The sequence below is a fragment of the Arvicanthis niloticus genome, chromosome 24, assembly GCF_011762505.2.
Source record: "Arvicanthis niloticus isolate mArvNil1 chromosome 24, mArvNil1.pat.X, whole genome shotgun sequence".
Lineage (NCBI taxonomy): Eukaryota > Metazoa > Chordata > Mammalia > Rodentia > Muridae > Arvicanthis > Arvicanthis niloticus.
The window spans coordinates 24,601,645-24,629,633 of NC_133432.1; the positions used below are offsets into that span (position 1 = coordinate 24,601,645).

Genomic DNA, 27,989 nt, shown 5'->3' on the forward strand with positions numbered 1-27,989 from the left:
AGGCTTAAAATGATGGCTCTTCATCCAAATGCGGTGGCACATACCTGCAATCCTAACAGTCCAGAACCTGAGGTTGGAGGATTGCCATGAGTTTGGAGCTAGCCTGGGCTATAACAATAAGACCTGTCTGTGAACCCCTAAAGATAGGGACTCTCTGGCTAGTAGGAGACACCTGGGCAGTGGCTTCTACAGGACATTTCTCGGGGCACTCCGGGGAGGGTGGGGTGTGCATTTCTTTAGGGCTCTCTTCTTTAGGGCTGTGTCTGAAATAGCCAGGAATTCATCTGTCCATACCCTGCACTCCTTCTGGAAGGATGTCTCTGTCCTCTACCAGGACATGGTAATGTAAGAGCCTCGGGAGAAAGACCACACACCCACCAGGTTTGTTCCATAGGGTCATTTTCTCATTTAATAAAACCAAAAGCTAGCAGCTATCACCTTTAAAAAACAAACAAACAAAAAAACAGGGTTTCTCTGGGGAGCCCTGGCTGTCCTGGAACTTGTTCTGTGGACCAGGCTGGTCTCAAATTCAGTGATCCTCCTGCCTCTGCCTCCCAAATGCTAGGGTTAAAGGTGTGCCCCACCACTGCCCGGCTACCTAGCTCCTTTTATCATCTCCATGTCACAGATGGGGAAACTGAGGTCTACAGACAATGTCTAAGGCCAGAAAGCAGCTGTGTAATGAGGCTCAGGCCCAGGTACATCATGCCCCAAGGATCTGCGCAGCTTTTGGTGGCCGGGACACAATGGGAATCTTCCCTCTACAAGGTATTATGGCAGAGGCGTTGAAACCATGGCATCTAAGGGAAGCCCCAAATCCTCACTTCCATCTATCAGTGGGAGTGGGATCAGACTCGTGTCTGCACAAGGCTGAGGGTGAAAACAATACAGATGCCTGCAATCTCAGAAAACCTGAATGTGGAGCCCCATCCTTCACGGAAATAGACGCATAGAAAAACAGTGACATGTGCTCATAACAGAGATTAGGGGGGCAATGACACAAAACACAATCAGTGAGCAATCTGTCCCCCAAAATAATATAGAGACCAACTGTGGAAGACATCCCGTGTTAACTTCTGGCTTCCACATGGATACAAACTACACATACACACACACACACACACACACACACACACACACACACCGTCACATGCATACACACAGAAGGTCACACACATACAACATACACATGGGCACATTCACACAAACACACACAAGGACACACGCGTATATACACCCCCCCCCCCCCAACATAAACAAAAAACAAGGTAGTTTTCTGAAAGGAACCTGGCTGTATGTTTAGCAAACGGTATTACTGTTTTCTCCAAGGAGACTCTAAACTCTGGAGGGTTCCAGTCTGTCAGTCATCAGGATGCCCTTGGATCACATAAAAGCCCAAGATGTAGAAGACAACTCAAGGTAACAGGGTCAGCCTAACTCCAGAACACACCCGCTGAAACTCACTTACCTGTGAAAATGCGTTCATCGAACATTCTGGGAAGAGAGGAGAGAGAGCATGAGAAAGGTGCAGGCTGTCCCCTTCAGAGATACCACAAGTGCTAGTGTGGCTCTTAGAGCCACAGACTAGGGCACGGGGGTTGACCCCCCATGCGGGCAAGAGTTGGGGGTTCATCTTGCCAACCTGATGTGACTCAGAATCGCCACCGAAACAAACCTCTGGACAAGTCCATGAAGGGGTTTCTAGATTACGCTGATTAAGGAGGGGGTGTCTACCCTAAATGTGCATTGCACATCTGATGGGATGGGGTCCTGGACTGGATTGAAAGAAAAAAGCCGGCTGGGAGTCAGCATTCGTCTCTATGCTTCCTGATTGGGAGAGCACTGTGACCTGCCACCTCATGCTTCCCCTGCCCACCTTCCCACCATGACAGACTGCACCTTCAAACTGTGAGCCCAAGGGAAGCCTTTCTCCTTAAGTAGCTTATGTCCAGGGTTCTGCTATAGCAACAAGGAAATATAACTATTACAGAGGAAATCTGAAACCTCAGAATGTGTTTCTGCTTAGCCAGGGATGGCATGGCCCGTGACCTATCTGGTCATTATGCCAACAAGGGGCTAGCCCCCAACCCCATTTTGCTACAGTGGGATAATTCACACTCCTGCCCCACTACTACTCCAGCCAAGAAAGACCTGTATAGGCTTTCTGTTATTCTGATTTGCTTTTTGTGAGACAGGGTCTCACGGAGCCCAGGCTGATCTCGAAGTCCCTATGTATCCAAGGATGCCCTTGGGTTCCTGATACCCCTGCCATCCCCTCTTACATGCTGGATTTACAGGCCTGTAACACTATGTCTGGATTTTGCAGTGCTGGGGATGGAATCCATGGCTTTGTGGAGGCCAAGTAGGCGCTCTGACCACTGAACCACCCTACCACCCCATACTTGCTCATTAAGTCCCCGTTATACCTGTGTCTCTAAGGGCCAGGCTCAGCAAAAAAGCAACTCAGAGCCACTGGACAGGTCATAGTTATGGAAGCTGACATGAGGGTTCCTTAAGGGGCAGTCTCAGAAGGTAGAAGCCCCAAGTAAGGGCAGACACTAGGATATCGTAGAGACATTTAGAAGCAAGGTCTTTGTAGTGATGTGCTTGTTCATCCATGCAGGCTTCTACCTCATGGGATAACACAGAGACCTTGAACCCCGTGACAGGGTCAGGTCAGTGATGGACAGATTGCAGGAGAAAAAGCCCAGGGATGGCTTACGGTCCGAAAGACCCAAAGCCAAGGCCAAGAACGACAGGCATGGAGGTACTGACCTGTAATTCCAGCATTTGGGAGGTGAAGGCAGGAGGACCCTGAGGTCCAGCCATGGGCTATGTATTCAAACCTTGTCTCAAAAACCTAACAACAATAGTCCTGTTTTTTTTTTTTTGTTGTTGTTGTTTTTTTTTTTTTTTTTGTGGTTTTTAGAAACAGGGTTTCTCTGGGTTGCTGTGGCTGGTCTTGAACTCTGAGATCCACCTGCATCTGCCTCCCGAGTGCTGGGATCAAAGGCGTGCGCCACTATCGCCACACTGCTCAACAACTGTTATTATTGACATGAATCCAGAAAAAGAAAGAGGACGCCAGGAGTGGGAGGTGTGTATGTGACAGCTAGTTTTCAAGGGTCCACGTGACACAAAGTGGCATCACCTGAGGAGCTGCCCGCATCAGACTGGCCTGTGGACAAGTCTGCATGGAATCCTGTAAACTGATGCTCAGCCCACTGTGGGCGGCGCCCTCCCTGGGCGTGGTCTTGGGCTGTATAAGAAAACTCAGCATGAGCGAGGGCAGAGCCAGTCTGTTAGTGAACAGCATTCCTCCACGGTTTCCGATGAGTTCCTGCCCTGCTTTCTTCAGTGATGGACTAAGACCTGGAAACGGAAATAAACCCTTTCCTACCTCAAAGCTGCTTCCTTCTGGGTCATTATGTTTATCACAGACGGAACCAGGATGAAACCAGGACAGGGGGATGTGTGTGTGTGTGTGTGTGTGTGTATGTGCCTGATCTGAATGTGTGGAAATATCTCAAAACCGATTATTTTAGCCGATCAGTCTGACATAACTTAGGAAGCCATCGAAAATGTAGAGCTGCCGGGCGGTGGTGGCACACGCCTTTAATCCCAGCACTTGGGAGGCAGAGGCAGGCGGATTTCTGAGTTCGAGGCCAGCTGGTCTACAGAGTGAGTTCCAGGACAGCCAGGGCTACACAGAGAAACCCTGTCTTGAAACAACAACAACAACAACAACAACAAAAAAACAAAAACAAAATGCAGAGCACAGGAATGCACAGCTGTAATCCCAGCACTTAGATGGTGGAATAAGAAGGACCAGAAAGCCAAGGTCATCCTGGGCTACACAGTGAGCTCATAGTACACAGACCATGTCTTTAAAAAAAAAAAAAAAAAACCATCACAAAAACAAAACAGAAAACAAAGAAACAAACAAAAAAAACCCCAAACCAAAAGGTCAGCGGTGATGTCTCACACCTTTGATCCCAGCACAAGGGAGGTAGAGGCAGGTGCATCTGATTAAGTTTGAGGCTCTCCTGGCCTACGTATTTAGTTCCAGGACAGCCAGAACTACACAGGGAAACTTTGTCTCCAAAACAAACAAACAAATACATTAAAATTAAAATAAAAAGAAACCAAAAAAGCCAGTACGGGTAGACTAAGTTTTGGATGACTAGATTAAGCTCAGGGCATGAAGCCTGAACGTGACTTCCTGCTCTTCCTCCAAGAGACCAAGGGTTCCCTGCTATTCTTGGAGCTCAGGGTGCTCACACACACATCTGGCTACCACAAGGCCTGAAGCAGCCAGAGAGCAATGCTGGTGGGAACCAGCTTCCTGCCTAGGGGCCCTGCTTCCCCTCTTGGCCCCACCCACTGACCTAGCAGCTGCAGAATTAACAAGGCAACCATTCTTTAGGAAGAACAGAGTTGGGGGAGGTACAGTCAGACTAGGCGGGCTTTCATATCACTTTCAGCTGGGGGGAAAAAAAGCCAAATGCCCTCATAAGGTGCCCAGTCTGGAAGGTACACTTCCCGGACTTAGGGTACCAAAACACAGTCCTGAGTTCTAGTTCCTCTTTTTGTTTTTGTTCTGAGGATGAAAAAGCCAGTGCTTCCTGTATGCTAGGCAGGGGCTCTACCACTGAGCCACGCCCCCAGCCCCTCATTGGCCAGCTCTGGGCAGCTCTTTTTTTTCCATAGAACCGTGCCAATTCACACCTTTTGATAATAAAGTGGATGCTGTGTCGCTCCTCCAGAATCCTCTTCAGCTTCGGCACTCCGTAAGTACAGGGCCGCTTGAAGGGGATCTTGTCTGGGATACCCACAATTTCCACAGCCTCGGGGTCACAGGCAATCTTCCTATAGGGCACAGGGACCATGTGGTCCAGGCCCAGGGCTTCCGCTGGAAGGGCAAGAACAAGGGTGAGTGCACGGGACAAGTCACAGGATACGGTGTCGGCCACAGTCTGTCTCACACTGTGTTGGCCGTGCAGTAATAGAAACAACCATGGCACATTTACTCTTCTTTTTAGTTTTTTTTTTTTTTTTTAAATAGACAGTCTTATGATGTAGCCCTGGCCAACTGACTCAGAACTCACTATGTAGACCAGGTTAGCCTCAAACTCAGAGCTCTGTCTTGCTTCCCAAATACAGGCATTAAAGAACAGTGGCACCTCATCCACTGTCCCTCCCCGCCACACATACAGGGTCTCTCTGTGTAGCCCTGGAAGTCACTCTGTATACAAGGCTGGCTTCAGACTTAGAGATCCCCCTGCCTCCTGAGTGCTGGGTTTAAAGGTATATGCCACCACAGCCTGGCCCAGCATCCTTTTTCAAACATTTTAAAGAGTTTACTATTTATTTATTGGGAGTCATTGATAAGGGTCACAGCCTGAGTGAGAAGGTCAGAGGACACTGGGCAGGAGTTGGTTCTCGCCTTCGATCATGTGGGTTCCAGGGGATAAGACTTGGCCGCAAGCACCTTTACCAGTTGAGCCATCTCGCCTCCCTCCTGTACGTCCTCAAGACAGGGCCGTGTTCTATCCCCATATTGGCATCAAATTCACAGCAATCCTCCTGGCTCAGCCTTCCAAGCATTAGGCTTACAGACCAGGTTACACCATCACATCAAACTCAGAATATTGCTTCCTTTCTTTGGGCAAGCTAGTCTTTGCTTGGGGCTTTTTCTGGTTTCCTCAGCGCTGTGTGTTGTAGCCCAGAACTGCCCTTCGGCCACTCACTGGCCAAGTCAGGGCTGAGCACACAACAGTCCAGGCTGTTTCAGGAACCGCTCACTGTTTTCCTTCTGACGTGTCCCAGGTCTGTCTGTTGGCAGCGCTGGCAGGCAGCTCTACACTGTGAAGTCACACTTAGCTCGTTGTCAAATTAAACCCTGGTAATCTCAGCAGCTGTCAAGTCATTTTTCCCCCACCCCCACCTCCTATCTGGGGAGCTACCCTCCCTGCCTTCAATCTGGGCAATCTCGGTCTGTGAAGTTTATGTAAACTCCTTGCATGCAGGGAAAGCCTCAAGAAACTTCTTGTTCTGATATGAAGCAGGGGGAGGAGGGGTGTTTCTTAGGATTCAGGATCCTCCCAAGAGCTTGAATCACAGGCACCCTCCACCATGCCTGGTTCATAGGATGCTGGGGATGGAACCCAGGGCTTCATGCATGCTAAGCAAGCACTCTACTAAGAGAGCCATATCCTCTTTTAGCTTTCCTGACAGGGTCTTCTTTTATAGCTCAGGAAGGCCTGGACATCTTAATCCTCAGCCTCTAGAAATGGTGGGGTTCCAAGTGTGTACCGCCATGCCTGGTGTCTGTCTGTCTGTCTGTCTGTCTGTCTGTCTCTCTCTCTCTCTCTCTCTCTCTTGCTCCACCATATCACCATATGTACCCTACCCTGTCACTGGCCTATCACAAGCATATAGAGTAACCAGAAAGACAGCACCATGGGCTGGAGCTAAAGCCCAGCAGATGTCAGCTCTGACCCAGGCTTCTTTCTCTTGCACATGCCCAGAGCTTCTTCACACCACCTCCTTACAGCCCAGGAGGTTCACCTGATTATGTTAGCAGACTTCTGTACAGGTAGCCAACTAGGTCACCCCAAACCCTACACAGGAGGCCCAGAGCACCAGTCCCAGCCCACCCAGCAAGGGCACCATCTCAGGAGGGCACCTGACTCTCTAGCCTGAGACCTTAGCCTCCTGGAAGCCATCTTTGCGTCCTTGCAAGCACTGTAGACTCCTGGACCCTCATGCCAACTGCTGTAGGCTATATCCAAGTTCTCACAACTGTATGCACTCGCACACAAGGGTCCCCCACTGTATGATCTTGCACATAAATGCCCACAGCTACATGCACTGCAGCATACAAGCTGTACATATCTGTTGAGGACACAGAAGTCCTCATGCCCACTGATCACTAGGGAAACCAGGAATGTAAACACACAGGGGCCTCTTCTCGAGGAGAAGATAAAATACCTGGTTTCTCGCCCAGAAGGCAGGGAGTGGACTTTGTTAATGACCGGGTGAAATTGTCTATAGAGGCAGACCAAATCCCTGAGAATAATTATCTCAGACTCTTCCCTCCCTGGGACAGTTACCCATCCTTAGGGGAGGTGTCACATGTACTTTATGGCCTGCTGACGTCTACGCAGTCAGTGTGGTCAGAGGCCACACTGGATTCTATATAGAACCTACCCTCAGGGTCACATGTACTTTGTAAAGGAATTCCTATGCAGTCACACCTTTAGCTTTATTGTATCTCTGGAATCCCACTAACTGCCATGATTGTTGCCTGGAAACCTTTCCCCAAACTGTAGTCTGTTTTACATACGCTGACAATGGTTTGCCGGGCATTAGACTCCCTGAAATCTACTCCAGGCTGACAAAGTCAATCTGCTCTGGGTTTTCATTCTCATCTCTTTACAGGTTTGCTTCCCTCTCTGGACACCTCAGGGACTCCCTCATGTGTCTGCATATAAATGCCCACTATCGAATGCACGGCATACCTGTGCCTTTTAGGCACTGGCTGCTGGAGCTCTTGGACAAATGGTCATCCATCCTCCAGTATGGAGAACCTCACACGCCTCTCACGTTGTTTCTCAAGATTTACTAAGTGAGGTGTTCTTTCCCTGGGTCAAACTCCTAAATAGTTTACAGGACTCAGCTTCTGGGTCATCTCCTACAGAGTTTACCTCCTCAGAGTTTAAAAGACTTATCAATCAGAGCACATTAAAGCAGGCAAACAGCAAGAAGCACAGATGGTAGGACATACCTGGGAATCCTAGCACTAGGGAGACGGAGGCAGGAGGATGGCTATGAATTCAAAGCCAGCCTGAACTATAGAGGAAGAAACCTGCCTAAACAAACAAATGAGGAAGCCAGGGATGTGGCTCAGCAAGTGACTGCCTCGTACACACAAAGCCCCGAACTCTGTCCTCAGCACTGAATACAACCGGGTACGGCGGCACACACCTGTGATGGAGCACTCAGAAAGTGAAGGCAGGGCGACCAGAAGTTCAAAGTCATCCTTGGCTGCGCTGAGAATTTAAAAGGCAGCCAGGGAAAATGAGACCCTGTCTCGAAATAAGTAAGTAAATACACATTGAAAGAAAGAAAAGGGAAGGAAGGTAGGTAAACTGGTGATGCATAAAATCCAGGATTTGATGTGCTGAGGCAGGTTGGCCTAAATGGTGATTTCAAGACTAGCCTAGGTTAGGGAGGAAGAACCTGTCTCCAAAAATCCAAAATCCAAAAGACGGGAGGAGAGGTGGCTTGGTGGGAAAAGGTGCTTCACTGCAAAGCCCAACAACCTGAATTAGGTCCTTGGAACACACATGGGACAAGGAGAGAATGAACTGAAGTCTGTCCTCACACTCCAGCTTACACACACACACACACACACACACACACACACACACACTAAATGTAAAATACACACCCAAAACAATAACAACAACAGCAACAACAAAACCACAAAAAAGACAAAGGCTCTTGATGATGGCTCAGCAGGAACAGGCATTCAGCACCAGGCTGACAACCTGAGTTCAATCCCTGGTGCCCAAATGAGAGACTCAAATCCAGAAAGCTGTCCTCTGACCTACACATACATGTGATGGACACACACACACACGCAAACATGCAAACACACACAGACACAAGCATGCAAACACACATACACACACTGAAAAAGTCTTAGCTCAGTTGTTAAAGTGACTTGCACTTTGAATTCAGTGTCTAACAAACATACAGATCCAATTTTGATGCCAAAAAAAAAAAAAAGAGAGAGAGAGAGAGAGAGAGGCCTACAGTGTTGGCGCATGCCTTTAATTCCAGCTCTTGAGAGGCAGAGGCAGGAGGATCTCTTGACTTCAGCAGCCTGGCCTACAGGGTGAATTCCAGGATAGTCAGGGCTATACAGAGAAACAAAACAAAACCCAGGAGAGGTAACTTGTAACCCCAACATTAGCAGTATGGACACAGACGGAGCCCCAGGATCATCGGCCAGCTACTAACCTACTTAGTGAGTTCCAAGCCAGTAAGAGAGCCTGTCTCCAAGGATCAGGACAAAGGAGTGGGGACTGTTACAGGATATTAGATCACACTGTGAATACTGAGACTGTGTTGTTTACTGGAAGAGCTGGGGCTCAGCCTTAGTGCACACCTCTAATCCCTCTGGCTGGAATACAGACACGCCCTTAGCCCACACCTTCAATCCCAGACAGTGAAGGTAAGGTGAGTCTGTAGAAGAAGACACCCACGTTTGAAAGTGATGTCTGATGGAGTGGCAGACAAAGTGATGAATCAGAGAAAGATTTGATGGAATAGGATCTGCCCAGTTCTTACCAGAACAGAGAGAGGAAAGAGAGGCTACCTAAAGAGAGAGCAGTGCAGAAGAGAGGGCAGTTTTACCGGGACAGTCTTACAGAGTTTTACAGAGACAGGTTGCAGAGAGAGAAGCTAGACACAGGTGAAGACAGAATGGGCTAGAGCATGAGAAGGAACCAGAAGATTAAAACAGTGTCAAAGGTAGCATGAGGCCAGGCAGAGCAATTCGGTCAGAAGCCAGTTTGAATCAGTCAGCTTGGAGAGGAGTTTTGAGCAAGAACAGCTGAGTTGAATCAGACAGCCAGAGTTCAGAAAGAACTAGAAAAGGGTGAGCTTATTCAGCAGTCAGTCTCAGAGGCTGAAACCATTCTAGGCCTAAATAAGACTGCACAGAGGCTAGAAGCTTCGAGAACTAGGTCTAGGTTAGCAGACGGAGGCAGGAAGCCCCTGAGATGGTGATTACATTAGGCGAATAAAAGATATTTTACAGGGGACTTCCAGCAAGATGGCTGAACTGGTTAGCTTTATCAAGCTGGAGTCACCTGGGAAGAGAGAACCTCTTTTAGAAGGCGCCCCCTACTGGCCTATGGAGCCTGTAGTGTATTTTCTCCACTGATGATTGATGTAGGAGGACCCACCTCAGGACGGGCAGTGTCACACCCAGGTTGGCAGCTCTGGGTGCTGTAAGAAAGCAAGCTGGGTGAGCCATGAGAGCAAGCCACTAAACGGTGCGCCTCCATGGCTTCTGTTTCCGTTCCTACCCTGCCTTACTTCAGTGACAGAAGGTAACTGAGAGGTGTAAGCTGAAATAAAAATAAACCCTTTCCTCCCCAAGGTGATTTTGGTCATGGTGTTTTTATCACCGCAACAGGAACTTAAGACAGTTGTTCAGGGGCTGTAAGTGCCAGGCTTGTCTGTCAGTCCATGCTTGATATCTGGAACCCACAAAGTGGAAAGACAGCTGACTCCTACAAGCTATCTTCTGACCTCTACTCTTACACTGTGGTACACACACACACACACACACACACACACATCTTTATATAATAACTTTAATATGTGTGTGTATGTATGTATATATGTATTAATATATACTTGCCATCTGTCATATACAGAAGAGGAAATCAGATTTCATTATGGATGATTATGAGCCACCATGTGGTTACTGGGAATTGAACTCAGGACCTCTGGAAGTATAGCCAGTGCTCTTAACCACTAAGCCATCTCTCCAGCTCCAATTTTTTTTTTTTTTTTTTTTTTTTGGACAGGGCTGCCTCACTGGTCTAGGACTTTTAATGTATCCCTGTATTCCATCTCCAGCACTGTGTAAAACTGGATGTGGTGGTGCACGCCTATCATCCCAGCACTCAGGTAGAGGCAGGAGGATCACAAGTTGAACGTCAGTCTCATTGACACAGCGATGTCAACGCTGGCCTAAGCTGCGGGAGGCTCTGTCTCAGCATCAACACACACACAAAAGGTAGATGATGCTTTTAAAAAATGATGCCTGGGGGTCTCCTCTGGCCTCGACACACATGCACATATGCCTGTATACTTATGCGCGTGCACGCGCACACACACACACACACACACACACACGCACACACACACACACACCAGAACGAAAACAGCAGAGAACAACACGGGGTTATGGGAACACTCTAAGCCAACAGAGAGCAATGTGTACCCCTGCCCATCTCCCCATAGGTGACTCAAGGTCTGGGGATCTGCCATCGTTCCACCCCCACAAAGAATCTGAGAAGGAAATATTGACACAACCACCCTCTCCCCAGACAGGGGAGAGCCCACGCCGGATGCCATCCGCACTGACGCTGCGCGGGTGCCAGCATATGGCTCACGCTGTTGTGTTGGGGAACATGAGCGACTGCCACCCATAATGAGATGCTCACCCGGTGGGCCGCGCCGCCCACTCACCGTATCTGCTGTTAAACAGAATCTGCACGCACTCCCGCAGGGTGTTGATGTCCTCCATTTCTTTGATGAAGGGGTCCCACTTCTCTATCAAAACACAGAAGGCCCAGTGAGGACTGGTCCCTAAACTGGGGGGGGGAGGGTGCGGCTGCCTCCTGTCAGAAGTCCCCAGCTCCTGCTACCCTCCCTCCAAGAGCCTAGGGTGTCACTCTAAGGCACCCAGGCCTCCTATGCACTGTCACCTCAGCCCCTGTGAAATTTAGGATGCTCAGACAGTATCCCCTCTGGTCCCTCTTCTGAATCTCCCAAAGATGTATGTAGCTGACCTGTCTCTCCCCAGACCAACCCAGCTCAGGCAGACAGAAGCCTGGGAAAGTCACATTTCTTGAGAAAGGAGGGGCTTACTATGTAGACAAGGCTAGACTGGAACTTGAAATCCTCCTGCCTCAGCCTCCTGAGGGCTGGGGTGACAGGTCTGTGTCACCATGTCTAGCAAATTAGGCAGGTGCTAGTGGAAGACGCTAACGAGCCCATACAGGCTAGACTTAGTGTTGAGCCAAGCTCCCAGCCCCTCATTGAGAAATTCTGGGCAGAGGCTCTAGTGCTGAGGCCCATTCCCAGCCCCACACTGGGGGACTCTTACAATACATGACTGTTCAACCACATTCCCAGCCCCCACACACAGTTTCCTTTTCCTTTCGTTTGTGTCAGGGCCTCACCGTATAGTCCAGGTTGGCTTCAAACAAGAACTTCCTGCCTAAGCTCCACACATGGCTCCCTCTTCCTTTTTTTTTTTTTTTATTTTTGAGACAGAGTCTCACTGTGTAGGTCTGGCTGCCCTCTTACTAACGCAGACTGGCATGGAACTCACAGAAATCCTCCTGCCTCTGCTTCCTGGATGCTGGACTAAAGGCATACACCTATCTTGTTTGATATTTCTTTTCTCACGAGGAGGAGTCTAATTCTTATCCCCACTGGCTGGAACATTCTGGATTTCTATGTATAAAACAGAGCAGCTGTGACAGTGATTTCTGAAGTGAGGTCATGAAAATACAGGCTTCCTCCTTCCTCAGTGGTGGATCACTAACTCTGAGAACACCAGCTGTCATGTGGCGAGCCTGGTCAGCTGACCCAATAGAGAGGCTAGCCTACATGCCGCAAGAGTGACCTTACACACGGCTCTCCAGCTTCAGCCCAGCTGACACCATGCCTCTGAACTTATGAGAGACACTATGCCAAAAATGACTTCCTCATCTGCTGTGATTATCAGTCCCGCTCATCAACCTGACAGTACTCAGAACTACCATGAAAACCAACCTCTAGGTGCGTGTGTGAGGGAATTTCTACATAGGGTGCAAAGAAGTGAGGAGACCCACGCCCACTGTGGGTGGCGCCATCCTGTACGCTCTGCCAGACAGCAATGAGAAAAGTAACACACGCAGGTGCAGAAACTGTGTAGTGACACACACTTGTTTTAAGATGCTGTTTGGGGACATTTGTGATGCCCATGAGTGTCACCTTTGAGTGGAAAAACCAACCTTCCACTCTCTCAGCAGGGACCCGTTTTCACCAAGGGGCGCCAGCCTACCTGACTTGTCATGGACGATAGAAAAGAGGATGCGTTTGGAAGCATGGACATTCTGGATGAGAGGTCCAGCAGGCCCTGCAGGCGTCTGTCCTAAACAAGGGGGAAAGAGAGGCATACATTTTGGAGGGTCCCCACATACTTGAGAGAAATTAGAACTAAGTCCCATGACCATGAGGCTCCAGGTCCAATCCCTTAACTACGGCTCTTAGCTGCTCTCTATGTCAGAACTGGATATCCAGAAGCGGGCACCATGACAGTAGAATCTCATCCTTTTAATTACACTCATTTGTCTACTTATAAAGATCAGAGGACAACTTGTGGGACAACTTCTCCTTCTATATATGGTCCCAGGAATTGACCTGAGGTCATCAGGCTTGGAGGCAAATGCCTTTAGCAAAGCAAACAGTCGATCAGCTGAGCCACATCCCCCAACAACCAAATGTGAAATGTCTAATTGAGGAATCTGGATCCCAAGTATCTTAGATAAGGGATATGTGAGCTCATATAAGCATCTCCATTTTACAGATGTGGAAACTGAGGCTCAGTGAGAGACTTGCGCTGTCATACACAGCCAGGACAGAGACCACATCTTCATACCCAGCTGTTGCTTGCGCTCACAGGCATGCACACCTGGTGCAAGTGTGGAGGTCACAGGACAACTTGTGGGATTCGATTTTCTGCTTCTACGTCATGGGCCTCAGAGATTGAACTCAGGACGCCAAGGAAGTTGGCAAGTTTCTCTGCCTGCTGAACCATCTTATCATCCCTGTTTATCCATAATCATTATGGATAGTTTATAGTTTATCCATAATTTCGACAGCCTCCTCATGGGGCCTCTTTAGATGCCTCTTGATCCCATGCAAGGTCTATGGAGGCCCAAGTTTAACTGAGTCCCCACAGAATGCAATTGGACAAACCCCAACCTTGCCCAGAAATACCTCCTCCTTAGAGGTAACCACCCAGAGAGACATGCAGGTTCCCCCTATAGCATTACCACAGCAATCAGAGAAATCTTGGGTGCTGGGGGCATGGGGCTCAGGCACAGGCCAGCCCAAGCCCAGGTCGCTGGGGGTCAACGGGCAGGTTGGCACCTCCTGCTTGAGTTCCCGGATGGTGTGGTTGGGCATTGAAGAGCTGTACAGGAAGTTGGCCATGGAGGATGGGGTGGTGGTGGGGGTCAGGTCTTGGGGAGCGACCTTGGAGGCCTGGCCATGCAGACCACAGTCTCGGGACCCCTTGGGTAGCAGAGAGATACCGTTCATCTCCACCAGTGCCTTTGTGTCCTGCCCACCGTCATCAGGAGGCCTGCGTGAAAGAGAAGAAATGGAGACTTCTTTGAATACCTACTCTCGCCTGTAAATCTCTCCCATCACAGACCAAGTAACACTTTATAGAATATAACAGACCTGGGCTACACAGATATTCTGATGGGGTAGGATAGAAGCCAGACCTCACTTTGTGGGTATAATGTACTTAATACCAGGTGTCAACCACTGGAAGACCCAGGCCCACACCAAGCCTGCCTCAGTGCTTCAAGCCACCAATCCTATCCTCCACCTGGCTCCTTTACATCCCGTCTGTCCCTCCTGCTTATGCCTTGCTGGGGAAGACGAAGTCCCTGGCTATGCTAGTCCACCTTGACCCAGCCTTGACCTCATAACCCATCAGCCTCTTAGGAATCTCATTCATGGCCCAAGCTCACATCCAGGCCATTTGACTCTCCCAACTCAAGACTTTTACAATTAATTTACGCATCTGAGACAGGCTCTCATTTAAGCAAGGTAGCCTCAAACTCACTGTGGTGGTTTGAATACGCTTGGCCCACGGGAAGCAGCACTACTAGGAGGCGTGGCCTTGTGGAATGGGTGTGGCCTTATTGGAGGAAGTGTGTCACTGTGGGGCAGGACCCCACCCAGCTAAGCTTGTTTACGCCTTTGCAGCTGAGCAAGGGATTGTTATATCATGTTAGGTGTTATTATGACCTGGCTATTGTTTTCACTTAGAGATACGACTATGTGTCAAAGTGACAAGGGATGGACTGTGATTGCTATTCTCAGTTGTCAATGTGACTATATTTGGAATGAACTATAATCCAGAACTTAGAAAGATCTTATGAAAAGGTAAAGAAAAGCATAGGTCCAGGCCTGGTGGACATGCCTTTAATCCTAGCACTGAGACAGAGTCAGGCAGATCTATGAGTTCAAGGTCAGTCTACAGAGCGAGTTCCAGGACAGCCAAGCTTAGGCAGAGAAGTTGGAAATCAGAAAGCTGGTGATGTAATAGAACAAGGGGATCATGTCCCAGCCCCAGCAAGCAGCAGAACTCGGCAGCTTCAGCCATGTGACTTCGGTTTTAAGAGTCCAAAATAGGAGGGACTACTGGGACAACTGATGCAGGTTAGCTGGAGCTAAGAAATTAGCGATGATTAAGAAGAGATCAGAGATCAGCATCACTGAGGTGAAATCTTCTGGGAAGTGTTTTCTAAGAGCACAAACAAGCTGATTGCCAAGGTTGTACCTCATGCTGCAGCTGTACTTGGTAATGTGTAAGAATCACCAGCTGGTACTGGTTTTGAAGGCATGAAGGGGTCATGGAGAGCAGCTGAGGCTTGGCACTGTGAGAAGCCAGGAGAAGCCATTGGTGAAGGTGCAGCCTCAGTTGCAATTGACTGCCCAGGATTGAAGGGGTCATGCAAAGTAGTTGACACTTGGCACCAGGAAAAGAACTTATGAGAGGCCATTGGTGAAGCCTTTTTGCAATGGAAGACACCCCCCCCCACACACACACACCTTGGGAATCCCAGTACCATAGGATGATGACCAAGAATAGCAACCACAATGGAATAGAGTCAACCAAAGCCCACAGTGCTACAGAGGGCAGAGCTGGAGAAGTGACGCCAGCCCTTTGGAGGAGCCCAGAAGATCATGTGTGCATCCCCGACACTGGAACAAGAAGCTGTAAAGTTGCCTTGGATACCTCAAGACGTTAGAGATGCCACAGCTGTGGGATGCCACAGCCGTGGGCTATTGACTATCGGCTGAGCAAAGCTCCCAACAGGCAACTGAACCAGCCTAAGCGAAAGCAGTTTGTTGCAGTCAACAAAGATGAAAGGAGTTGGAGATCTGAGGACCGCTTTGACATCAGACATGGAGATGCAGAGCTTGGCCTGTGCCCAGCTAATTTCCTGACTTGCTTTGGTCCAGTATTTCACTATGATAATTTTGGAATGGTAATGTACATCTTGTGACTTTGGAAGTATGTGATCCGCTTTTTGATTTAGATTTTATAGGGGATTACAGAGGATTTTATAGGGGATTGCAAGACTCTCCGAAGAGACTTTGAACTGTTAAACATTGTTGAGATTGTGATAGACTGTGGGAACTTCTGAAGTTGGACTAAATGTATTTCATATTATGCTATGGCTTGGTACGGCCCCCACAGACTTACATGTTTGAACAAGCCTATGGGTTCAGGGAGTGGAATGTGGTGACACATGGGGGAAAGGCTCTAGAAGAAGGTATGGCCTTGTTGGAGGAAGTGTGTTCTTATCTAGGTGGACTCTGAGGTGTCCTACCTAGTGGTCAAGCTCTGCCCAGTGCAGAAGAGAGTCTCCTTCTGGATGCCTTTGAATCAAGATGTAGAACACTCAGTTCCTTCTAGAACACCATGCCTGCCTGGATGCTGCCATGTCTCTCGACAGGATGATAATGGACTGAACCTCTGAACCTGTTGTCCTTTTTAAGCGTTGCCTTGGTCTTGGTGTCTCTTCACAGCAGTGAAACCCTAACTATGCAACTGCAGATGACCTTGAACTCCTAATCCCCTTACCTCTACTTCCCAAAAGCGCCGGGATTATAGTTATAGACATGCAACCCTGTGGGATAATCTCTACTCACATCATCATGTGTCCCTGACCCTACAAACCCTTATGTGTGACTCAACCCCTAAGCCAGACTTCTTCTGGACACTGACACATTATTGATCCCTCGGGAAAACTTTAGTCAGTCCCTGACTCAGATCATAGTGCATGACTGGCTGTACCCTTGTTTCCCCGCATTGGACCCAATGCTTTCCGTAAACAGTTCCCTCAGGGTGTCTCCAGCTTTCTGCCCTCTGGCTGGCTATGGAGTGAGACAGGTTTGTTTGTCTTTTGTTTCTGAGAGACAGTCTCACTACATAGCTCTTGCTGGCCTGGAATCTGCCAGGGTGGCCTCAAACTCAGCGTTCTACCTGCCTCTCCTTCAGAAGAGCTGAGGTGAAGGCACGCACCACCATACCCCACATGTTTTAATTTGTCAACTAGACATTATCTAAAATCACATGGAGTCTCAAAGAGAGATTTATATTAGGTTAGCCTGTGGTTATGTCTGTAGGAAGACTGTCTTGGTTACAGTAAGATGGGGAAGCCCAGCCCACTGTGGGTGGCATGATTCCCTAGGCTGGGGATTCTGAATTGCCTAAGAATAGAGAAAGCAAGCTGAAGACTGGTATGCATGCCTGAATTCAACTGCTGTTGGCTCTTGACTGTGGATGTAATGTGAGCAACTGTTTCAAATTCCTGTTGATTTGACCTCCCTAGGACTGTGAGTCAAATAAGCCTTTTCTCCCTTAATGGGCTTTTGTCAAGGTATTTTTAACCCAGCAAAAGGAAAGGAAACCAGGACAGGGCTTACTCACCTCCTGAGCTTAAACCGAATTCGATGACTGTGCTCCAAAATGGCCATGAGTGCCTTGGGGTCATACTCTGCTGGCCTCCGGAAGGCCAGGCCCTCGGGCAGCCCCTGCACCGCCAGAAGCCCCGGCTCCCTGAGCAGCCTCTCATAGGGCAAAGGTACCACGGTGGCCCTGCCCATAGCCTCACCTGTCAGAGAGTGAACAGTGAGGCTCAGTACTGGCTGGGGCTTGGCTAGGCACATCGGGAGCCAAGCGATGTGAGGTGACTCCCCTTTGGAGAGGGGCTCTGGGTCCCTCGTTTCTGCGGACACACACACACACACACACACACACTATAGGATGAACAACACCAGCCTGTAGATAGAGCCCCACTGTGTACATCTGAGGGCTGGGGGGAGGAGACAGGGAGGCCCATAGGCCAGGCTGGTAGACTGAACTAACCCCAGGCTTATCTTTTGGGAAGATAGGGATGGTTCCAGAATAACCAGGATGCAGAATACAGGAGATGGTAAGATGTCGCTGCCAAGACAGGTGACTGGATAGGGACACTTATGCCAGGGAGTGGGGGGCTGGAAAAAGGCTACAACAGGGAAAGCCATGTCTTGGGGTTCTTGTTTGGCTTGGGGGGTGAGGGGTACCCACAGTGCAGGAGCTGGGCGGAGATGAGCAGAGCTAGGCTTGGGGTTGGGTGGGGGAAGGGCCGGGCAGACCTGGGTGGGGCACTGCTGGGTAGGGGTAAGCTGGGTTTGGGCAGGCTGAATGCCGCAGGGCATTGCTGAAGGAGAGTGGATCGGAATAGATAGGACTACACTGGGCAGGGCAGGGCTTAAGTGGGTACAGCAAGGCTAGGCAGGGCTAGATAGAGCAGGGCTGGGTTGGGATGGGCAGAGCAGTGGAGATGGATTAGAACTATGGCTGGGTTGGGCTAAGGTGGGTGGGACACAGCTGAAGGGAACGTCGGTGAGGATGGGAGGGGTGGGTAGGTGGGGGGTAAGCATTGTGGGGTGTGGCTGGGTGAGACACAGCTGCACACAGGTAAGTGGGGCTACGCTGGGTATGGATGGGGCTGTGCAGACTGACGTGGCGGTGCTGGGCTGAGGTAGGCAAGGCTGCAGGGTTGAGCTAGGTAGGGCATGGTCAGACAGGAATAGGCTGATTTGGCTGGAGCTGGGTAGAGGCAGGTGGGGCTAAATTGGATTTGGCAGGGAAGGCCTGGGCCGAAGTGGATGAAAGGGCGCTGAGCAGAAGTGGGCAGGGCAGAGATGGGGTAGGAGGAGCTACATCAGTTCGGGCTGGACTGAGACCAGCAGAGCAGGTGAGGCTATGATAGAAGTATGGCTGGATGAGGCTGGGTCAAGGTGGGTGTGGTTACGCTAAAAGGACCTGGGATGCTCTCACATGGCAAGGCTGGGCAGACCTAGATATGGTGGAACTAGGCGAGAAGGAGAGGCTCGGCCTGACGCTAGTGGGCAGGGATAGGCAGGACGGAATAGATTTAGATTGAGCTGGGCAGGATGAGGGCGGGGCTGAAGTGGGTGGGGCCAAGCAGAGCTAAAGTAGGTTGGACTAAGCAGGGTAGAATGTGATTAGGCTGAGGTGGGTGGGGCTAAACAGCGTAGAGTTTGGTTGAGGTGAGGTGGGTGGAGCTAAGCAGAGTGTAGTGTGGTGGAGGAGGTGGGTAAGGTTTGTGTGGCCGGGCTGATGGGTGGGGCTTAAATAAGGTGGGTGGGCAGAGCTGGATGGGACTGAAGTAGACAAGGCAGGTGTGGGTAGGCTGGTCTCCCACCCACCCGTTTCCGGAATGGAATGAGGAAGGATCTTACTATAAAGAACATCAAACACTTCCTCTACCATCTTCTGCAGCAGGTACACATCCGAGCACTGCTCCAGCGAGGACCGCGGGATGCTCCGGCCACCACCTTCACAGCGCAGCACCTTTTTAGGGTGTCCTGCTTCTGGATCGTTCCATAGGGGTCCCCCTGTGCGACAAGAGCACATGGGCCGTAGGTTGGTGTCAAGCAGGTGCACATCCGAACTCTTTAAATAGTCAGCTTTAAATGTCAATTTGCCACAATCTCAAAAGGGCAGTCTCCAATGAATTACCGAGATCAGTGTTTCTCAACCGGTGGGTCGACCCTTCCCTCCCTTTGAGGATGGGTGAATGGGTTAAAAAGTAATTTTATGGTTGGGGGTCACCACAGCATCTGGAACTATATTAAAGGGTCTTGGCTTTAGGAAGGTTGAGAAACACTGATCTATATCAATTGACCTATGGGCTTTAAGTGGGGAACTGTTTTGATAGTTAACCTACCCAGCCCATCGTGGGCAGCACCATTCCCTAATAATGGGATTCTAAGCTATATGAAACATAAGAGCAAACAGCCTCCCTGCTCTTGACTGTGGATGTGATGTGACTAGTTGCACGAACTTCTCTGAAACAGTAAGACTGCAACCCAGGAATCATCAGCCAAACAAACCCTACCCACAACCCCTAGTTTCCCAGAGTACCCTCCACCCCCGCGTTGGGAGAGATGTTAGCATGTCTTTATGAAATATGGGGTTTTTTGTTTTTGGTTTTGGTTTTTTGAGACAGAATCTAAGTAGACAGGGGCTGGCCTTGAATTCACTGAGATCTGCTTGCCTCTACTTCCCAAGTTTAGGATTAAAGGCGTAATTGAAGCTACATCAGAACAGGGAACAGGATGAACAGGATTAAGGGGCCTAGTGGCCCCTTCCAGCTTGGAGCTAGCTCTTCTTGGAAACCTTCCAAGCTTGAAATAAAATATCTAAATTCTGAGTGCTATAAATAGTGACTTTCAGGCTGTGGAAAATAAGGTACACTGTTCCCCGGGAGGCTTGGCGGGAGAGGGAGGGCTACAGGACCCCACCACACCTACTACCGGAGCCTAGTCTTAAAGACTACAGTCTGGAAAGTATCTATATGATCAGCTATATACCCTATACATACAGTACAGGGTATATAACTATACATGCAGTGCTGGATTATTTTGGGATGGCTAATCCTGGGGATAAGGCTCAGGAAACCATGAAAACTACCAACAAAACCAACAATGGCTAGTGCCTGGGTGTCCACAGGGACCCCTGGCATCCCTGCAACTTCCCCCCCCCCCCCAATCTATCTCCTTGACTTTGAAGAAGCAAGGATCTAAGAACTGGAGTCCTGACTTTGAACTATGCACACTGTGGGGGCATTTCCTGTTTGTTGGGGTGGCTTGAATAAATAAGAATGAACCCCATATGCTCTTATATTTGAATACTTGGTCGTTAGGGAGTGGCACTATTTGAAATGATTAGCAGGTATGGCCTTGTAGAAGGAAGTGTGTCACTGTGTCACTAGGGGTGGACTTCAAGGTTTCAAAAGCCCATGTCAAGCCCAGCGTCTCTCTTTTCCTGCTGCCTGCGGGTCAAGATTTAGAACTCTCAGCTACTTCTCCAGCACATCTGAGTGCCATGATGATAACGGACCGAACCTCTGAACCTGCCCAAATTCAATGTTTTCTTGTATAAGAATTGCTTTGGTCATGGTGTGTCTTCACACAGCAACAGAAACCCCAACTAAGACAGTTGTCACACTGAGTAAATCTGAAATTAACTAAAACCCAAATGACACGGCACACCTGTGAAGAAGTTTGTTCTTTCTTTTTAAAGACATATTTATTTATTTTATGTATGTGAGTACACCATGGCTGTCTTCAGACACACACCAGAAGTAGGGCATCGAGCAGGGGGTGACGCACGCCTTTAATCCCAGCACTTGGGAGGCAGAGGCAGGTGATTTCTGAGTTTGAGGCCAGCCTGGTCTACAGAGTGAGTTCCAGGACAGCCAGAGCTACACAGAGAAACCCTGTCTCGTAAAACAAAAACAACAACAAAAAAACAAAACAAAAACCAAAAGTAGGGCATTGGATCCTAGTACAGATGTCTGTGAGCCACCATGTGGTTGCTGGGAATTGAACTCAGGACCTCTGGAAGAGCAGCCTGTGCTCTTAACCACTGAGCCATCTCTGCAGCCTGAGGGATTTTTTCTTAATTAAATCATTTGAAGTGGGAAGACTTGCCACTTCTAATCTTTGAGGTGGAAAGATAAACCTTTAATCCAGATCTTTTGAGGTGGGCAGATCCAGCCTTTAATCTGTACCACACCTTCATTTGGCAGCCAATTTAAAGGACATGGAAGAAAAAATCTAGCTGGCGCTTTGCCTGCTTGCTCCCTCCCAGGCTTGCAAGCAAGCCCACTCCTTCACCAGTATTAGAGCCTACTTCTTCTGGATTCCAGTGTATACTGAAAACCAGCTGAGACCTCCAGCCTCATGAAACAAACAACTACTGGATTCTTGGACCATGTGTTGGTGGACAGCCATCTGTTGAACTAGCTAGATCACAACCTGTAAGCCACTCTAATAAACCTAATAAACTAATAAACCTTAAAAAAAATTATTACATATATATAAAAAATTTATATCGCAGACATACATATGCAATAATTTTTTCCCTATAAATCCTGTTCCTCTAATATACACACCTTCAATCCTGGGCTGAGTCTCTGGGTTAGGATAATATGCCCACTGTGACTCAGTTTCTCACTCTGCACACCGTGGGTGACAATTTCCTGACCCTCTGAGAAAGGTAATGAGGTTTCAGGCCAATAGCCCAGTGTGAAGTGCTTTTCAATTTTGGGGATGGAACCTAGGGCTTCGGGAATGCTAAGTAAAACGCTCTACTGCTGGGCCACCATGCTGGGCGATTCCAGGCGGGCACTCTTGTGTCTGACCCAGAGCTATTCATACCTATAGCCCGTGTGTACTGAGCATTTCCTGGCCAAAAAGAACATGTCATCTCACGTGACATTAAGGCTGACGTGACCTTACAAGTGCGATCCACTCACACGATGTGCTAAATGTCTTAGCTGAACAACTATGGCTGGCCCCTATCCTCAAATGTATTCAGTCAAAAGGCAGCAGTAAGGCTGGGAATGAATGTGACTCACTTGGCTCAATGCCTGCCTAGTATTTGTCAAGTTCTGAGTTCCTTTCCCTCATGGGAAAAATGGAGCCAAGAGGACCAGGAGTTCAAGGCCAGCCTGGGCTACAGGAGAACCTAACTTAAAACAACAAGGGGTCAGCGAGATGGCTCAGCAGGTGAAGAAGCTTGCGGCCAAGCCTGAAGACCTGAGTTCAATTCCTAGTGGTGGAAAAGAAAACTGACTGTAGCAAGTCTCCTGATGTCTGTATTCATGCCACAGCACACACCTCTCTATATAAACAGAATATAACTTCAGAACAAAACAAAAAGAGAAACCATAGTCAAAAATTAGTAGACCAATAGCTGAGGGTGTAGTTCAGTACCAGTGTACTTGCTTCATAGTCATTCATAAGGGTACAGGTTCGATCCTAGCACCATTGAAAAATAGAGTAGAATTGTAGAATTGGGTGAGTGTACTGGGTCTCAGTGTTTCTCTCTGAAAATGGGCACATAGGTGTTGGGTAGTTCTGAGGCTCAGTGACAGTAGCTGCCGGATAGTCTTAACAGGTTCCATTTGGAACAACCTTGTGTCTTTAAGGCTGGACAAAGCAGGGGGAACAGGGAGAGGCCAGGACCCTTGTCCTTTAGGAAGAACAGGGCCCTAGTCATGGAGAGAACACAGGGTACTCACGGCAGAACCTGAGGAAGTCTGACTGTAGTTCCTTCCGAGTGTTCAAGAACATCCTTCCCTTCTCGGTGCCCATCACGAAGACGCTCTCATTGTGTACCGCCACGCAGGCCACCTCCGTGTTCAGCTTGGAGAGCGCCGAGCACTGTGGGGGAGAATTTCAATATCCCGGTTTCAGGAAAAGAATCTCTATAAGGAGGGCTGTCAAGATGGTGCAGTGGATAAAGTGCTTGCCTTCCAAGCACAAAGACCTGAGTTCGATTCCTAGCATTTTCGTGAAAGCGTTGGGAGAGAGGCTGAGGGTCTGTTAGCGGGCAAAGCATTTGCAGCAGAACGTAATGAACGGAGTTTGGATCTCCAGCGCCTATATAAACGGTGGGCAGCAGAGGCAGCTCTCCTGTGTCCCATCAGCTGAGAGACGTAAGCAGGTGAGCCTGCGAGCAGGCTGGCTAAAGGCTAGTCCAGGCAAAGGCTGGGTTCAAGGGCAACATCGGCCTGCCTCAGTACAGAAGACAGCAACGGTGGAAGAGGCTGGCCTCCACGTACAGCGCGATCAAGTCGTCACTGGCCTGCCAAGCATAGAGAGCCTCCTTTCTAGAGTGTTCTTGCTGTGTGCTGCCAAAGGTGCAAACACACACACACACTGTGTGTACCAGCCAGGTATATACTCTACTTGATGAATACAAGTAGACTAGAATACTACTTCAAACCACTGTGAGATCCTGTCTCAAAATTCAAACAAGGTGATCTACCCCAGATGTGTCTGACCTCATCTTATCTCAGAAGCTAAGCAGGAATGGGCCTGGTTAGTACTTAGAGACACCCGGTAAGTACTAGGTGCTGTAGATTTAGATGGCCCACATCTGTAACCTCAGCATTCGGGGAGGCTGAGGTAGGAGGATTGCCATGAGTTTGTGGTCAGCCTGGGCTACACAGTGAGTTCCAGATCAGCCTGAACTAGAGTAAGGTCCTGTCTCAAACGGGGGGAATGGCACTGGGAGAATGACACCCAAGGTGGAGTTGTGGCCTTTACATGCATGCATCCAATACCCCCCCCCAACACCTGCACCCACACACACAGAATTCTCAATGGCCACACCAAATTGGCTTACCTGGTTATCACCAGGACTACAGTATATAAATCCCTAGAAAGCAAAATCCTGTCTGTAAACCTAGTAGCACACAGTTGGCACTTAATAAATGCTGGTCTTGGGCTGTTGAGATTGCTCAATGGTTAGATCCAGGTTGACTACTCAGTACCCACATGGCAGCTCACAAGAGTCTGAAACTCCAGCTCCAGAGGATTCAATACCCTCACAGACAAACATGCAGGCAAAACACCGGTGCATATAAAATATAAATATATAAGTGAGCGAATGAATGAATGAATGAATGCTGGCCTTGAGCCATGCATGGTGTGACATGCCTTTAATCCCAGCTCCTGGTGGCAGAGGGAGGTGGATCTCTTGAGTTTGAGGCCAGCCTGGTCTACAGAGGGCGTTCCAGGACAGCCAGAGCTACAGAGAGAAACCCTGTCTCAAAAAAACCCAAAAAATAAAATAACATAAAATAAAAGCTGGTCTTCATGCCAGTTAGCATTTTAAGAAGTTCTGTGCTGTGTGATCCTAGAACAAGTTCTTCAACCTCTCTGGGCCACAATCTCACCCCTTATGCTGCCCTAAAGCAAACAGGAGTACCCTGGGGAGGATGCCATGAGTTTCAGGACAGCCTACGGTTTGAGAGACTGACTCAAAATGCTGAGGGTACAAAGTATTGCTGGCGGCGTGGTCCATCAGCGCCATGACAGTCACGGCCACCACCGTTGACAGGCTGGTGAGGTTCAGGATACATGTGGTTCAGAACTATACAGAAAGGAGGCTCTCTCTGCTTGAGACCAGGAACTGTGTACTTGATCACACTGTGTGACCTCAAGCAAGATTCGGTCTCCTTTGAGTTTCCACTTTATCATCCTAAAATGCTAATGAACACCAGGCAGATCTACTCTTCGGTTTGCCCCTGCTTAGGTTTGTGTGGGGGTGGTGCCAGGATTCGAGCCTAGAGCCTGCTTCATGCTAAATACTTATTTTATTAGTGAGTTTATTTTGTAGCCTAGGCTGGTCTCGAACTCATGATTCTCCTATTGTAACCTCCCGACTCTGTGATTCCAGGAGTATGTATGTATGTATGTTTGTATGTTTATGCATATCCTGGTGTCTATACATAAGTGTGCATGTGTTTAGAAGCCAAAGGATAACCTTAGCTATTGTTCCTCAATTTGTTTATATTAAAGGCAAGGTCACCTACTGGCTTGAGTTTGCTAAACAGTCAGTCCTCCTTTACACTGAGAGTATAAGTGTGACCTATCAGGCCTGACTTTTTTATCTGGATTCTGGGGGATTGAACTCAGGTCCTCATGACTGCAAGGCAAGCACTTTACCACTTGAGCCATCCTCTCTAGTTTCCAGCAATAAGAGATTTTGATGGACATAACCTCTCCGTTCTCCCACCCGGCCAGACACTCACCATGGAGTCTAAGGCAGACACCAGGCTGTTGATGAGCTCGTCCTTGCGGGTGAAGGTGGAGTTCCAGCGCTCGGACCCACAGCCGTTGGTGGGGATGTCACAGTGTTTCCCCAGCAAGGCCATGGTCACCTAGAGAGAACAGAGAGGACACAGTGGGTAGTAGACACATGGTATAATTGGGTAGGCAGACCTGGCTCCCAAGGTCACCTGGGCTTCACAAGTGGGACCAGAATGCCAGCTGGCCTTCCTTGCCCATTATTCAAGGGCCTCAAAGCTATGGCAGAGATTTGAACTTCCACAGGCGAGGAGACAGCAGCTACTGCAGTAACCTAGAGGTATCTTAAACGAATAACATATAATTATTTCCTCCTATTTGAATGGAACATTCCCTCCTAGAGGGAGGATCCTGAGATTCAAGGACAAAGCAACTTATACAACTCAGGAAGCTCAGGAAACTCATAACGCTCAGGAAGCTTACAAGACCCAGGAAACTCAGAAAGTTGTAAGATTCACAAGGCCCCTCGCAAAGATTTTAAATGCAGAGCAATTATGTGTAAGAGTACAGGGTACTCTTCTGTAGAGCTGTCTGCAGTTCATACAGACTTCTAGAGATGCAACTTTTTGTGAGTGACACCAACCATGATGAGGTGGGCTTTGGTAATGCCTTTTGAGTCACCTCCATTACCCATGACGACAAGTGACCAGTCGCCCACTGTGGTGGCTTGAATGAGAATAGCCCTCACAGGCTCACATGTTTGAATGTTTTATCCCCAGTTGGAGAACTGTTTGAGAAGGATTAGGAGGTGTGGTCTTGTTGGAGTGGGTGTGGCTTACTACAGGAGGTGTGTCACTGGGTAGTGGGTTTTGATGCTTCAAAAGCCCAAGCCAGGCTGTATGTCTCTTTCTGCCTTCTACCCAGAGATATGGATATAAGGCTCTCAGCTACTATCCCGGTGCCATGCCTGTTTGTTTCCTGCCAATGATGACCATTAACTAGCTAGCCCCTGAAACTGCAAGCAAGGCCTCTCTTAAATGGGTTTTGTTTTTCTCTAAGTTGTCTTGGTCATGGTTTCTCCTCACAGCAATAACAATAACTAAGACACCCATGCTTCGGGCAAATAACCATTCACTCATTCACCAAGCTAGTCTCCAATAGAATTTTCTTCAATCTACTGTGGGTACCTTCCTGGAGCAGACATTTGGTCATGTCACTTCACAAAAAAATGGCATACACCAGCAACATAGCTGAGGGTTCTGCTCCAAGAACGGTACCTAGGGATTTAATCCACCACCAAAGTGAGGCCAATACCATCCTAGTCTGTCATGAGCCCAGTACTATGACAAGTCCTAACTGCCAGTGTTTTCCACAAACGGAACACAGGTCACACCGCTCATGGCTGTCTACGGCCCACACGTTTTGAACAAGGCCTTACTTTCCAGCTGCCTAAACTCTGGATCTTCCTCTTTCTGCCTGTCAAGGACTGAGATTACCAGCCTGTGTCCATATCCCCAAAACCAATCCTGTGGGAAAGGCACCTGACTGCCTCACCCATGGCTTAACTGGGCCTTGCCCCCATCAGCTCTGTACACGCCTCTGGACTTGGTCACAAGCTCCCAGATCAAGGCCACTGTTGAAGCCTGAGTCGGCTTCCTGGATGTGGGCCATAGAAGTGGAGCAGGTGCAGACAACCACGATGGGGCACAGGCTACTTCCTCAAACAAGAGCTTCTCCAGGAAAGGACTTTGTACTGACCTACTGTGTTCCCCACAGTTCCTCCTTTAAAGGCTCCTTTGTGCAATCCTAAATCCAAAGACAAGGTTGCTGACTGCTGGTGGCTTGTTTGAGCCTGTTCTTCCAGAACAGAAATCCAAGAAGCGGGAGCGAGGGGGTCCCACTTGCTGCCTCTGAGAGCACCTGCCCCTCACCACCCTAAGTAAAAGGAGGTAAGGGACAAAGGCAGAACACTCTCTGGGCTTGTTCGCCAGGGCCCTCTAAGGCCCCTGGCTGGGTGTGTCATCCAGCCACAGAGCTGTAGATCCACACCCTGTTTGCCACCTGTCTGCCACCTGTCAACAAGGATTCTAGACACTCACTGGGTGGGGTAGCAAACAGCCAGGTGGCAGGGCCTCCAGGCCCACAGCCTTAAAAGGCACCAAGCCGAGGATGTCTACCGGACACTACAACTGACTCCCAGACTGTAAACTCTGCAAGAACCAAACTGCATCTGTCCACTAGGGCTGACCATCAGGGCCCAACTC

General features: G+C 49.0%; 1 protein-coding gene across 14 annotated transcripts in view; it reads right to left on the minus strand.

The window, feature by feature from the left end:
- Gtf2ird1 (GTF2I repeat domain containing 1) overlaps nucleotides 1-27,989 on the minus strand; it is a 99,205-nt gene that overhangs the window by 34,485 nt on the left and 36,731 nt on the right. For 13 of the 14 annotated variants that reach the window (XM_076923108.1, XM_076923110.1, XM_076923107.1 and 10 more), the window contains 9 exons: nucleotides 25,731-25,859; nucleotides 23,211-23,352; nucleotides 19,360-19,515; nucleotides 17,540-17,723; nucleotides 13,857-14,167; nucleotides 12,863-12,952; nucleotides 11,278-11,361; nucleotides 4,729-4,912; nucleotides 1,469-1,494 (listed from right to left, as the gene is read on the minus strand). In XM_076923108.1, coding sequence (XP_076779223.1) covers nucleotides 1,469-1,494; nucleotides 4,729-4,912; nucleotides 11,278-11,361; nucleotides 12,863-12,952; nucleotides 13,857-14,167; nucleotides 17,540-17,723; nucleotides 19,360-19,515; nucleotides 23,211-23,352; nucleotides 25,731-25,859 — 1,306 coding nt within the window. Of the gene's footprint in view, nucleotides 1-1,468; nucleotides 1,495-4,728; nucleotides 4,913-11,277; nucleotides 11,362-12,862; nucleotides 12,953-13,856; nucleotides 14,168-17,539; nucleotides 17,724-19,359; nucleotides 19,516-23,210; nucleotides 23,353-25,730; nucleotides 25,860-27,989 lie in introns of those variants that run through there. The other variant, XM_076923114.1, reaches the window with a different exon arrangement.